Source organism: Pholcus phalangioides, unplaced genomic scaffold (assembly GCF_987345545.1).
Source record: "Pholcus phalangioides strain wild (caught in Gottingen) unplaced genomic scaffold, Ppha-v1.0 ptg000002l_1, whole genome shotgun sequence".
NCBI lineage: Eukaryota > Metazoa > Arthropoda > Arachnida > Araneae > Pholcidae > Pholcus > Pholcus phalangioides.
This window is the reverse complement of record NW_028301595.1, coordinates 8,747,833-8,763,119: the sequence shown is the minus strand read 5'-3', so window position 1 is coordinate 8,763,119 and position 15,287 is coordinate 8,747,833. Positions and strand designations below refer to the sequence as shown.

At 41.3% G+C, this 15,287-nt stretch overlaps 2 protein-coding genes across 2 annotated transcripts in view; one reads left to right on the top strand and one right to left on the bottom strand.

Annotated features, from left to right (window-relative positions):
• Positions 1-9,668: 9,668 nt before the first annotated feature.
• Positions 9,669-11,795, bottom strand: LOC149089344 (disintegrin and metalloproteinase domain-containing protein 10-like). Its single transcript, XM_089240141.1, has one exon. It carries the CDS (start codon positions 11,793-11,795, stop codon positions 9,669-9,671), a length of 2,127 nt encoding a protein of 708 aa, XP_089096267.1.
• A 2,164-nt stretch (positions 11,796-13,959) lies between these two features.
• LOC149089342 (uncharacterized) overlaps positions 13,960-15,287 on the top strand; it is a 38,950-nt gene continuing 37,622 nt past the window's right edge. Inside the window, exon 1 of the mRNA XM_089238151.1 lies at positions 13,960-14,088. The gene's annotated coding sequence lies outside the window, so the exon portion shown is untranslated. The remainder of the gene's footprint in view (positions 14,089-15,287) is intronic.

Below are 15,287 nucleotides of genomic sequence, written 5' to 3'. Positions count from 1 at the left end.
CAACTCTGCCTCTTTTGAGGTAACGGAAGTAAGGTGCTTTGCATCAGTCCGGGGCTGTGAGCGGTTCTATCTATCTAATCCATCGAACATAAACTGCCCTGTGCCTATAGGATTTGTAAAATTCCTAACGATTTTGTCACTCTCCGCTATCCATACGAAGGTTTTCATCAACTGACTGATGCGAAGATGAATTCAGAAAAGAAATAAAATCTAACTGTGCCTTTGCGAGGAAATCAAACCAACGTCCTTTCTCTCGCCGGGCGAGTGCCCTAGACCACTAGGATACAAAGGCAACGAACATCAATCTTTTTCTTGAAGCTCGTGTGCGCTGAACGGCACCGTACATGGCGGTCGGACCTAACTCAGTCCAGAGCTCGTAACTGGCATATTGCCACACGATTGAATTTTCTTTTCTTTCCTGAATTCATCTTCGCATCAGCCAGTTGTTGAAAACCTTCGTATGGATAGCGGAGAGTGACATCATCCTTGGATAAGTGACCATCTGGTGGCTAAATTGTCAGTAATGTCAGCTCAGGCCTGAGTTGGGTCCGACCGCCACGTACTGTCCTGTTCAGCGCACACGAGCCTCTATAGTGAGGCGAAGAAGAAAAAATTCATAAGGGTGGAGGAACAGAAGCACGAACATAGTGAAAGAAAGATGGAAGGTAGAGAAAATGTTTCTGAAATGTAAGTGTGCGATAATGATGATCCCTCCACACAAGAGGGGAAAGGAAAAAAAAGGAAGGAACGGACCAATCAGCAGATCGAGGTGGAAATAGGTTTTTTTTCAAATCGTGCACCTCGTTGAGTGGCCTCTTCATCTTCTTTGTGTCGCTCCTCGAGTATGTAAGGTATGGGAAAAAAATATATGCAATTGTTTTCGTCGCTAGTCGCTATTATGCCCTCCCATACCTCTTAGTCGCCGCACTATGTGTACGGCCTAAATAAAGAGCGATGCTCGTTGCCTTTGTAGCCTAGTGGTCTAGGGTGCTCACCCGGCAAGTGAGAGGAGGTGGGCTCGATTCACTGCGAGGGCGTTTTTTTTTTCTTTCAAACCGAGCTAAACTCAGGTCTATCGCCATCTATGGGCGATTTACTACCTAGTGAGTTGTGCCGGAAGTGTAACTGTGTGTGCACCTAACAGTCTGACTGAGTGCGTATGTAGTGCTGTGTTTGATGTTTCAGTGCTGCCATCTATATTTTAGAAGTGAAGTGAGTTATGTGTTATGATTGAATTATATCTGTGCTGTTTGTAGGTCTGTCACTAGCGCAATGCAAAACGAAGTACGCGTCAGACGCCATTGTGTTGTAATACATCTGAGTTTCTATATATATATTTGGTTGTGTTTTTATGTATATATTAAATGTTCTGCCTTTATACGGGGGGGGGGGGTTGAGAAATGAACAGGTGTATATATAAGTCACTTTGAAGTTTTCTTCAAGGCCAAGAAATTTAAATTTGCATTTGAAATTACCAGAAATTTATCGTGTCAGGAAAATTATATTGTTGCCATCTGTAGGCTATTTCATCAGCTTCAATTTGCACCGCTTCATTTCTAAGCGAGTATCAAAATTCTTAGTTATTTTACGTTTTTTATGTGACTAAGTACACATCAATCAAATCTGGACTTAGCACCACTTCGTTTCTCAACCCTCCATATATTGTGGCTTCCTTGTATTCGTGTTGCTTTAGTTTTTTTCCCTGTACATTTACTTTGTTTTCTGCATACTTATGTTGTGTTTCCATGTGACGTACTGCAGGCCTGGACAGATCGTAAAAAAAATCTAGACACCACAAAAATTTGTCCACCCGAAGAAGGAGGTGCAAAATCATGCTCCTTTTGACATTTTCAGGGCATGGTGGTCCATAAGTACCTTCATGTTGACAGATATGATGTTATAAATTCCGAACATTTTGTACTGCTCTCAGCCTTCCGTTTAGTAAGCGTACAAAGAAAATTTTAGACGATTTTTTTTAGTCTTTAGCCCAGACTTCGAGGCGCGCATGCGAGCCGATCTCCCCTTCAAAAACTCTCGCCGCAGAAAGCAACAGGCATATACAACGGTATTCGTTCATTACACTTCAATCACCATGAGTTGAGAAAAAACTCATAGTTTGAAAGCATTGATTGCAGATGGCAGCACTACACATAACAAGCATTGCACAGAAACAAACTTCACGGAAAAAAATAGAGTTCACTATACATACACACACATTCCAACATGTACCAATTCGTGGGAAGTTCCGCAGAGGAATGTCGACGAGGTGCATGTCTGGTTTAGTAGTAGTAGTCTTCAGGCCAACTTTTAATCTGCGATTTGTCCAGCCCTGTTGTGCTGTATTGTGTTATTATACGTATAAAAAATGTGCAATTTCAAACGAAAACCTTTGTCAGTCCAGCTTTTCATCGTCCAATTCATGTTTTTAAAACACACCGAATTACATAATAAATGACTTTTCTTTTTCTGACGCAGAAACTTTGTCAAAATTTGTTATTCAGTGAAATAAGGGTTAATTTTTAACATGTAAATATTCAATAAAATGTTTTTCTTTTATCGAATGGATGGTGTTTAAAATGCTTTTCTACTGTCTGTTCCTGTCAAAAGAGACTCCGGTTGCGATTCATTGGTCGCACGTGGTGTTCCCTAGAGGAGTTGATGGTGATCCGAGCTGTAAGAAGAGCAACGAGTACGTCAACATAGTACCGATCGAAGCTATTATAAAGTTCCTCGTGAAATGAAAGACTTTGCATCCACTGAAGGAGAAATCTCGTTTCTCGATCATTTCGATGAAGAAAGTTTCGCCTTTGGTCACGTTTTCGAGACCTTTCCTAGCGAAGTGACCTCGGATGCCGGATTTCAACTTGTTGCCTTCCTCGTAGACCTCCGAAGCGGCGCAAGTCATCGAGAAGTACGTGAAGACGAGCGAGGCGAAAAACATGTAATAAAGAGAACAGTCCATCGGACGGCTGCAAACGTTCCCGATCCCGAAAGCCACGTTTATGGTCACGAAGATGTAGAAAAACACTTTCACGGTGAAGAATGCCACAGATTTGTTGAGTAGGTTTTCTGCCTCGTCCAGAACGTCGCACACAATTTGATACTTGTCAAAGAGCGCGCCGATGCTCTGCTCCGCATCGGAAAGTTGCCGTCGGAAATTCCGTATCATCCTCTTACTTTCATAACATATAGTGGCGTAGTAAACGCAGAAAGCATTGGGAAGCATGAGATGCGTCAGAGTGATCGAAATAGACAGCATTGCGAAAAGAATAATGTGCACCGACGTACTATCCCCGAAATAATGATGAAAGTTATAGAAGTCCAAAGCGTCGACGAACGAATCGTTCCAATACACTACAACGATTTCCACTACGGGTAGGGCTATCGGGATGGACAGCAGAAGCAGTTGGACGATATGTATTCTCCTTCGAGGTTCGTCCGACGTCCACTGGATCCTCCTCTCGACGTTGAACACGTTTCGGAGCAGCTGGTGGATCTGCTCGCTCCTCCCGACGATGCTGTACCAGAATACGATATGAATCGGCAGTTGTATGTAAGAAAAGATGTCTGGCGAACTCTTTTCGTATCTGGTGAGCGTGTGCAGCAACAAATTGGCGCTGTAGACGAAAGCGCTCAACGTCATGAGGAGCACGCGGAGGCATTTGTTGCTTTTACCACTTCCGAAATCTAACGCATACAAAGCAAAGGAAGCCAACTTGAAAGACAGACCCCATTTGATTTCGGGTCCGGAACTGGATTCCTCGGGTACTTCGCTGACTCTGGAGAGGAAATTCCGGCTGCATTTAGTGTTACGCATGATTTTTCTTTTGGAAACCATTACTGTTTTGAACCATTACTGTTTTGAACATACATTACTGTTTTGAACCATTACTGTTTTGAACCATTACTGTTTTGAACATACATTACTGTTTTGAACCATTACTGTTTTGAACCATTACTGTTTTGAACCATTACTGTTTTGAACATACATTACTGTTTTGAACCATTACTGTTTTGAACCATTACTGTTTTGAACCATTACTGTTTTGAACATACATTACTGTTTTGAACCATTACTGTTTTGAACCATTACTGTTTTGAACCATTACTGTTTTGAACATACATTACTGTTTTGAACCATTACTGTTTTGAACCATTACTGTTTTGAACATACATTACTGTTTTGAACCATTACTGTTTTGAACATACATTACTGTTTTGAACATACATTACTGTTTTGAACCATTACTGTTTTGAACGTGATTTCTCGTGCAATCCTGTGAGACGTGTTCCCGTTTCGAAAACTGTAGATTGATAGCAACTTTGACCTGGAAGGTAAGAGCATCTTCCAGGAAGCTGGTTCATGACTCACTCAGCATGATTACGCGAAATATTTCTGAGCGGCATCACTTATTTTGTCAGCTTTTTTACCAGCTTGTGATAAACACCGCTTACTTTGCCAGTTTTTGTTCAGTGGCACTTATATTGACAATGTTTGCACCATGGAGTGATTAGCACCACTTATTTTGTACGTTTGTGACCAGCGCCACGTATTTAGTCAGCTTTATGCCAGTTTATGATCAGCAACGCTTTATGCCAGTTTATTTTATCAGCTTTTTGCCAGCTTATGGTCAGCACAGCTTATTTTGGCAATTTTTTTGCCAGTTTATCATAAACACTGCTTACTTCACCAGTTTTTGTTCTGCGCCACTTACTTTGGCATTGTTTTCGTCATGGAGTGATCAGAACCACTTATTTTGTCAGCTTTTTGCCAATTTATGATCAGCATCGCTTATTTTGTGAGGTTTCTGCCAGTTTGTGATCAGAAGCATTTAATTTTTTCAGTTTCTGATCAGCACTACTTACTTTGTCAGTGTTTTTCCAGTCATCCTTGCGTAGAAATTCCGCAGAGGAATTAGTTTTTTTCCAGTTTTTAAGGAGTACTAGTTATTTTGCCAGTTTGTGGTGAACACCGGTTATTTTGGCATTCTCTTGTCATTTTGTGAGCACCAGCAGCACTTTCACTGTGCCAGTTTCTTATCAGCACCACGTTGCTAGTTTCTGAGCTTCTGATCAACACCACTTATTTTTTCGGTTTTTCTTGCTTGAACTGATGGGCGTTAGAAGTCTCCTTGTCCAGTCTCCTTATGGTACAGTGGTTATCATACACACAGGGCTTTGGTCCGGATTCACAGACTCATTCTGCAACTGAGAAGGCTTCTCCAACTTCTTTCATAGGTCACTTCATTTTCTTTCGGTCTGTATATAACAAAGTGAAATGACGTCTTTGAGACAAGCAACGGTCTTAAAAATAACATTATAATCGTTTCTCCCCAGCAGGTACTTCATCGATCCAAGTCCGACCAATGACAGATAAGCATTTAAGGTAGGTGGTCTCTCATATTGGAAAATAATGAAAAATTATTGTTTTTTGCTATATTGCATGATACGTGAAAGCTTCTTCGTAACGACGTGTTCAATAAATTGATGTCTGTCTGAGTATTGATTGCTTTAATGAACTTCTCTTTAACATAAATGCATTAGAGGCTTGTGTTTTTTTAGCGAAACTAAAACAATTCAATACCCGCCCACACTGAACACTTTGGCAATACGCAGTTTCATTAGCGAACATTACTCTTCCTATAGCGATAATAATAATAATTCTTCGTAAACCCGTTTATGCCTAGTAGCCAGCGGAAACGGAAGACACTGTATTTAATTGCGTTGTAAATGAACGACGAGCTAGAAAGGTGTCAAAACGAACCACTCTTCGTGACGAGTGCAAGAGTATCGGAAAAATGAGTGAGGTGTCTCCGGGAAGACGTAAAAGCTCTCTTCTCTGTCCTTATTTAATTCATTTTATACATTATTGATCGTGGACATAATTTGTGTGATAAGGGATATCTCCGTAATTATTCTCCGTGGATACCTATATGGAAAGCCTGCTCAGTAAAAATTTATCATTTGTAACCTTTATGTACAGTATTTTGCATTTCACGTATTCCCCTGGCGACATCGGTGGCATTGTGGTCTACACCAGGGACCGCTCAAGTATTGAATCGGCAGATTTTCAGCCATTTTTGGCCCTTTCCCTCTTCTTTGGCAGCAAAAGTTAGCAAAACTCTGACCCCCCACCCCACACCCCACCATCAGCAAAATTTCTTCAGCTGCAACTCCTTCTTTGAACGCATATTCAGATCCAGAGACAAACGCGGGGGGGGGGGGTGTGACGAGTCTTCCTATGCCCCCTCCAGACGGGTCACCTCTTATCTGCCATCTCAAACTTGATTTTGTAAAAGTGAACTAAGCGGCGCATTTACAGGTCGCTTATGTCACCCGAGGCACATTCACTGATCATTTAAGTTACCCGCAAGACCTTTACAGATCAGTTGAGTGAACGGCGGCACAATTCCATAACAGTTAAGCGGGGTCTCATTGGCACATTCACATATCACTTAAGTGACCCGCGACACATTTACAGATAACTTGAGTGACCCTCTGCACAGTTCCACTGCACTTGAACTGTCCGCGGTACATTTAGAGATATCCAAGGATGACGTCACTCTCCGCTACCATACGAAGGTTATTTTAACAACTGACTGTTGCGAAGATATATTTTGGAAAGAGAGAAAATTCAACTGCCCCTGCGGGGAATCGAACCCACGTCCTTTCACTTTCCGGGTGAACGCCCTAGACCACAATAGACTACAGAGGCACCGAATCTCTCAATCTTTAATTGGATCTCGTGTACACTGAAAGGGACCGTACATGGACGGCCGGACCAGCCTCAGGCCAAGCTCACATCTGCTGACGCTGCCACCAGATGGCGACTTATACAAGGGTGACGTCACTCTCCGCTACCATATATCTTCGCAACAGCCAGTTGTTAAAATAAACCTTCACATTTAGAGATCCCTTAATGTCACATGTGGCACAGTTTTGTAGCACTTGAGTGGCCCGCAGTGCAGTTCTTCGTCACTCAAGTTACCAGCGGCACATTCCCAGATTACTTAAGTGATCTGCGGAATAATTACGGATCACTTGAGTGACACGAGGCATAGTTCTAGGGCACTCAAGCGGCTCGCGACGCATTTCTAGAGCACTTGAACGGTCCCCGGAACATTTAGAGACCCCCAAAATGGCTTTGTAGAGAACATATTTATAGGTAGAATGTTAGTTCAGGTGCACACAGTGTACGGAAACGTTTTTCTCTTTTGGCACGCTGAATAAAGATGTCATTAAGAATATTTCATACTTTTAAAAAGGGTGGTTGATAACGTAATCATCATTCAAACCCTCTCCCCCCCCCAATCGATGCTTATGTAATATTTGAATGACCCCTCGCCCCCAGAGTGCTATTCAAACTTTTGCTACTAGCGGACCGGCATAAAAGAGAGAACAGAAATACAGCGAAACCTCTCTTTTGCGGTCACCGGTGGGACAAAAAAAATTCGTCCGTAAAAGGAGGGCAACCGTTAATCAGGGGTTTGAAATACATACTTTTATTATACAAAGCGAAAATATTATTTTGCCGTAAAAGAAAGGTGGCCGCGTGTGAGGGGGTGTCCGTTAAGAGAGGCTTTACTGTAGTTCACGACCCAAGGAGAAAAAAAGAAGATGGCGGAGGAGAATATATTTCCTAACCTTTTTACTTATTTTATTTCATCACGCCAGAAACATTGTTGAAATTTGACTCCTGTCGCCACCTATGAGATAAAAACAAAACAATTTGTTACAATTCTCTCAAGTAAAATTTCATGTTTGTTTTGAAGTGCATGGAAACGAGTAGGATATGGTATGATACCATAGTTTTTTGTTTTGTTTTTTTCACTTTCATGATAACACAGGGGGGTAAATTGTATTTGTTATAATTACTGTTGGCATTTCTTTATACAGACATTTTGACACATACATATCAAAAACAAATTTGGATTATTTTATATTGTAAATAGTGAGAATATTTGTAATCTTCGAGATATTGAAAATATGTGTAAACTAATGTGGTAAAAGATGTTATAACTTCTGCAAATTGTGACAATGCACTGACTGAATTCATTATTGTAAAATATTGAAAAATGCATATAGGAAACCATAGTTTATTTTTTGTGTAATATAATTGTCAAATGTTCAACCCTATTTATGCCTGAAGAGCGTTTCATACAATATTAAAAAAAACAAAAAAAATCACCGAGGGTTGTTTTTAAGCAACCATTTCGCCATTCACTGATCATTATCTCTACCGAAGTAGAGAAACCAAGACGAAGAAAACGAGAGCTCAATACTATGATCGCACCAACTACCGACGGCAAAAACAAAAGTTGCGCTGGAATTCTGCTGTCATCTATCGAATAAAAACGAACTAATTATTATGTTTCTTCAAGTAAAGGTGGCTGTTACTATGTTTTTATGTTTATTGCAAAATAAATTATAACAATGATAATGATTCTCTCTTCCTCTTCTTTGAGGTAGCATAGTATTATTAATTAATGTTGGAGAAGAAAATACTTCAGCCGACCATCACTGCGTCGACGGTGGGGTTCGAACCCGGGTCTGTGACTATGACCACTCGACCACCACAGCGGCTGACATAATTACTAGTGCTCATCCAGCACCTCCTAGAGATAGAAGGACTCCGTAAGCTGCACGTGACGTCAGCAAGTAATCTATCCTTACTCAGAATATTCAGAGGAAATAATTTCGCTGCACGTGCCAGTATCATCGTTGTGCAGAAAAGAAACGATCGGGCTCAGGATTGGCTATTTCTATGCCCCACATCCAATCACCGTGGGTAAGGTTCAACGCTAAAATAAGAAGAAACAAAATAGGATGCTGTGGTTCAAAATGTGTCAGACTTGCTAGATAGTCTGAATGACGGATGAACCTTGGCAATCCGTGAACAGGTCTTCCATGTCTAGGAGGTGCTGACTCATCACAAACTGGGAAAACACTACTACTAAACCATACATGCACCTCGTACACATTCATCTGCGGAATTTCTAACGAATTTCTGCGCAAGGATGACTACAAAAACACCACTGACAAAGTAAGTAGCGCTGATCAGAAACTGCACAACTGAAATGCTTCTGATCACAAACCTGCGAAAAACCGGCAAAATAAGTGGACCATTTATCAGCTCGCACACAATCGGAGAAAAAAAATTTCTCCTTGAAAATAAATGCTAATTTCTAGAAAGTTGAGCGATTTCCAATGTGGCAGTTATAATGCTGATTGGGAAAATTTTAAAAACCCCTTAAAGGGTTAAAAATTATTTCGTTACATCACTTTATGTTGCGAATATACCGTCAGGTTGTTTGAAAACGTCAAAATGGGACAATCAAGTACGAGGAGGGTGATTCCAGTAAACACTCCACGTGCGTAGTACCATTCGCGCGGTACGTCGAGGGAAAAATTCTGAAGCAATAACGTAATCCATTCGTATTTATTTGGTGAATGAAACTAGAACTACCTTAACATTGCTGTTTGACCAGAAGGGTCGATAAACCTACCAGGGGGAGGTATTACCTGACCCTTGACGTAAAACAGTTGCGCCAAAAAGTGTTCTTCAGACGCCACAACATTCCTTGCAAAATGTCGAGTTCATTTACACAATGTACAGTTAATGGACTGCGGAGGCGTGGAAGACTAATGCTGGGAAACGGCAGAAACTTTTAGGAAGATAGGTACTCGTCAAGCGTCAACGGCCTGGCAGGTTCGCTAATGCGTCTAAAAGCTATGTTCGGGGGAGAGCGATGAGCCAGATTTTCGCGAGCAATTTGTCGTTTTCTTCTTCTCGAGTATATATAGATACCGACGATGCACATTACCATTAAAAATGTAGCAATACCGTTGACGACCCAGTACAGTAGACTTTTCGGTGGGTTCGGCGGTGTTTCCGTCGTAGCATTAGGAGGCCCGTGTCCGACTGTAACGTTATCGAAAACGGAATCGAAAAGGAACTCGCTGGAAGAGAAATACTGAATGGTGGACGTGCAAGACGTGCCGTTACACGGGCATACCGTGCCGTAGGAAATGAAGACGTCGTCTCCGTGGAAGGCTCCGAGTCCGTTGGCCGGAACGCACGATCCTCCAGGTACCGAACAACAAACTCGGCAGGCGTCTTTGCCCGAGCAATTGCAGTGCCGGTAACCCGCTTCCTGACAGAACGATTTGCCGCAGTAGCCGTAATGGCAAGAATCGTTCTCGGTGGAACACTTGCTGCCGTTGGGTACGATTTTCTTGTATTTCGCACAGTCCCTGGACTTGCCGTCGCATAATTGCGCGATGCAGCCGTCGTTTGAGAGTTCGCATTCCGCTCCGGCTTCAGCTATCGAGCAATTTTCCGTACAGCATTTGTCCTCCCTGAAACTACAGGCGTGATTGCGACGTCCGCGATATCTGCATCCGAGGTGCGGTTCGTTTGATCTGGGGGGAGTCGCGGGAGCGCAACACTTGTCCAAAAAATCGCAGGTATTCAAGTTCCCGCAATCGCATTCTTCGCCTCTCTCCCGGATACCATTCCCGCAGACGGGCTTCATCGGCTTCAGGCATCTAGTCATGTGCCTCGCATTCGACAGAAATGCCGCTATGTCTCTGATGCTGCACGGCGAAAATACCCTGGAGCTCGTAAGTCCTTTTTTCTGCGTCCATCCCATTATGTACGTTCTGCCATCCCTTCCGGCATTGCAATCCCGGTCGTTCAGCGGGTCGTGTTCGGAACCGAAAAGGTGCCCCATCTCGTGCATGAAAGTCCGGATGGTGGCGTCCAAACTTCTGACGTTTCCGTTTGCGTCCAGCGTCCTGACGACGGCAACGCTATTGTTCGCCGAGCAGATCCGCCCATAATATCCTGCTCCGTTCTGACTCCCTTTGTACACTCTGTGCGAGAAGAGGACGGTGGCGCACAGATTTTTCATCGTGTTATTCCTACGTGAGTGGTATTCGCGGAAATCGTTTAGCAGTCCGCTCAGGTTCTTGTTGCTCCGATTCGATGGATAGTCGTCATCAAAATCGTTTTCTTCCGGCAACACGAGCCTTATTTTTTTACCCCCGAAATTCGTTTGCCTAAACGCTATGTCGGCCGCTTTAACGTGAAGGATCAAGTAACGTCTGTAATCTCGATTTCTGTAATTCCTCAAGTCCTGATCCCCCATAACTTTTACCCGGCACTCGTAGAAGTCCCAATCACTTTCATCCGCATCCTCGAACGGTGAGTCGACATTCCGCAGGAATTCGGGGCTCCCTTCGAAGTATTCGGCGTCGTCGCCGTCCCCGTACCCGTCGAGATCTTCCGTAGAGTTGAGAGATTCGTCAACAGCCAACGAAGTCAGGTTTCTTATGACCACGTCGGTGCTCCTGTAAACGACGGATTTCCCGGCGAACGACGCGTTGTCTTCGGAATGCGTCGTGGCCCGTTCGATGTAGTAGACGACGACGACGACGTCAGCGTTCTGGACCTCGACGAACCCTTCGAACTGGCCGTCGCTGTTCACGTATCCCAAGGCGGTGGTCGTAGCGTTGTGAAGCTCGTACAGGCGCCGCGTATCGGAATCCGAACCGTTGTCTAGAGTTCTGTGGAGAATGATCTCGACGTCGTCGCCGAAAGCGCTGAAACTCAGCCTCATGACATCGTACCGTCCACCGTCGGCGGCATTTGTTCTCGTTTCCAAGGGACTGAACAACGGCTGTACTACTTCGTACCTATATACGTCGAGACTGAGCGTCGACGAAGCGCATATGATGACCCCGAGGAGATTCGCGGACACCAGTAAAGATGTTACTCCTTTGGAAAAGCCCATATTTATTTATATATCGTGTCACAGGATATACCGCTTGATTAAATACACGAAATGATGTTTCCTCGGTTAAAAAACGAAATTCTCCCAACTCGTTGAAAATCTAAATTGGCCTTATAATAATGTCGCCCATGTTGGTTGGTTGATTTCTAGACGCTGTGCACGTGTCAAGAACGCCGCAGAAAGAATCAGAGATAACAACTAGCTCTATACTGGCTGATACCAACCAGGTTTATTTTCCGAAAAATAAACAGTTGTCAGGCATGTAAATATACAGAATTTCTCAATCCTTTAAGCCCCACAACAGAAATCACTGAACCCTCCTCGAAATGCCATATATTTTTTTGAGGAAGTAGGCCAGTGGTTTTAAACTTTTTGAAGTGTGACCCCCTCGTGATAATAATTTTAACGGCAACTTCTTATCTTCACATCGGGTGACCATATGCCCGTTTTCCGGGACATTCTCAATTTCCGTAATCGATGATGAATAAAATCAATTTTTTTTTCGATATTTGGTTGACAGAACCGTTTTAATATGACATTTCAAACTACCCACATGCTTTTCAGCTTTGAATCCTGCGGACGGTGTCATCAACAGAGAAACGAATTAGGACGGAGTGCGTATCTTGCGTATCGTAACGATGGATGACTTGCTAACCAAACTCAGGGTCATCATTGCCAAACGCACGGCCCAATGCAAAAGTATTCTTATTTCTTTCCCTATTTTTCTCGCCTCTTCCTATCTAACGTTAAACAACAGCTGAGTCCGCCCACTGCAATTGATAGGTTCGAGGGGTGGAAAACACGTTTTATTGTAAAAACAGCTTCATTACGTCTTTAGAAGACGAAATATCTTGAGGTGACAAACATAAAGCAGATCGAGTTTGACGAGATAACTCCGGATCGCCGTTGAAAGGGCTAATGTATCGTATTTTGTTAGAGAGAGAGAGAGAAATGTTAAAATTTCCGGCTCAAAACCGATTTATAATGTGCAGTAACATTGCAATTCAGCTTGAGATACAATCAACGGGATCACAGAAACTAAACGCCTACCTTATTGCAAGCGTTCTTCAAATATAGCTCCATCTGGTAATTTTTACCGAGTTTATAGAAAAAAAAACCTTTGCCAAATAGTTTCTTTAAATGTTACGCAGAAGAAACTGAACAATGGCAATTTTATTCAAACATTTGGAACTGCATCCCATAAACTTTAGTGCGATTCTAGAACGCACTAAAGAACAGTTATTGCGCTTTAGGTAGGCGTGGTTTCCATTTGCATTTAGTGAGAGAATTTCAATTTAATTGGAAGTGATAATTTTTTTATTTATTTTGAAACTTAATAAGAAACTAAACAAATGAGAAAGAAGAGATGAAATACTGGGGAAACTATAACGTCATATCTTTGAATTTTAAGGTCATATGTCTATGTTTTTCTAGGTGATAAATGCTCACATATGTTTAAGATTTTTTAGGTCATGAAAGCCCGAGGCCTAGTAATTATAAATTACACGAAAATTGAAAAGCTTGAAGTTAAAACAAGAAACGACACAAAATAGGGAACGAAAAAGTGCCGGGCGTTATGCTCAAAGGGTGGGACGTATAAATGGGTTATAAGATTGATTAAACAAATGCCTACGGAACACGTCCTTGGCAAAATATGAAGAAGAACAAATATGAAATATAAAGCAGCTTTCTATGTTCGACTTCCTTTTCGGTGGCACAATTAATATCCTGTAACGAACTGACCCAACTTTATTATTTATACGAAACATCAAAGAGTATAACTCTTTCTTTTAAAAAAAAAAAAAAAAACAAATTAAAAGCTTAGTGCGTGTTTGTTCAATTTTCTCTCCTCCATCATTGGTTCTTCTTTTTTTTTTGCTTTTTTACACCCACAACAACTGTTAAGAGAAGAAAAACAAATCAAAAAGATTGAATGAACGTGTGTGACATCCAAAAAAACTCGTGCTTTAAACACTCGCTCTTTCAGGAATGAATATATTATATACTTGTTCTTTTTATTCCCTCTCTCTCTCTCTCTCTCTCTTCTATTATTTGATAGGCGTAGAGGCAGTTTCTATACAACAACCCATCAAAAACAGCAACTCCTGCGAAATTGCGGATTTCCTTCGAAAGCTTACGACGCAATTTCTCTCGCTCATTCACATTTTATTTCATTGTTATTATTATTATTTTTGGGCTCTGGCAAATAACATTCGGAACGAGAAACAGAGAGAGAAGACACAATATTATTATTCTCTTCCTTCCTTAGTTGGATACATATCACATTCATTGGGTATGTATGTACCTTTTTTCAAATGCGTTTTCTTTTACTCTCGTGACATTGACTTTCCAGGGCTTGATATCTTTCCTTCCAGTAACAAAGAATATTTTTAATTAGAGCTGTTTCGATTAATCGATTAATTATCGATGATTTAGTTGACTTAATCGAGTCGGTCAATCCGATTGAAATTTCTATTTAAAGTTTCTAAACTAACTTCATTTGACGAAATCGATTAGATGTGTTTTATAATTTACGTTCCTTTACATAATTATAATATTTTGGATAAGTGGCCATATTGGAAAATATTTGAATCCGTGAGGCGTTAGCGCACCAACCTCTCGATGAGTATAAAAAAAAAAGCCAGCCGTTCGGAATCAGCAATAAATTGTAGGTCCGGTCTAATTAGCCCTCGTGTACAGAAAATGACCGTGGTGCGACAAAAATGATCAATAGATTCAACTCTTCGGCATGGACAAATACAAGTCTATTTGGTTATTATCTAGAAAAGAAAAAAAATATTCATTGAATTCATATTCAATTGAAATTCCATTAAACAGTCGATTAAACATTTTTTAATAGGCAGTTAAAAATTTTAATCGATTTCGAGCCTTATTATTTATTGCTAGAGCCCGGAAATTCAGGTAAAATGCATTAAATGCTTTTTTCCCCCATTTTCGAACATTTTCGCAAAAACGTTTTTCCTGTCGTAAATGTCTATTTTCGTGTTGTTTCAGCCGTGAATTCTAGAAGCCATATTCTACGCAATTCGGATGTTTTAAGCATTAAGAACTTCAAAACAATTGCTCATTTTAAAAATGTGAAAATTCATAGTAATTATTTTTATAAGAGATCGCCCCCCCCCCCCAACGACTTCATTCAAACGCAAATAGGCGTAAATGCCCGAGATTCAGACATCTGAATTGATACTGTCATGTATAAAAGTGACAGTGACTTCTGATCTCTGCTATGAATAGTTCTTAGATAGCAATATCAACGTACCGTCAAATCGTTTGTAAGAGCAGATTTTAATTAAAGCATAATTGCAGTTATTCATAAATTATTGTCCTTTAATTTTGGTGGCATTACTTTGCATGTTAAATAATTACCTATTTAGTTGTATAAAATCATTTCCGACGAAATCTTGAAGGATCACAATTCCTCTTGGCATGATAGTGTGTGTCAACTTGGATTGTCTAATAATGCATTCATTA

Coding starts and splice junctions, on each gene's coding strand:
- LOC149089344 (XM_089240141.1), bottom strand. CDS start 11,795: ATGGGCTTTTCCAAAGGAGTAACATCTTTACTGGTGTCCGCGAATCTC.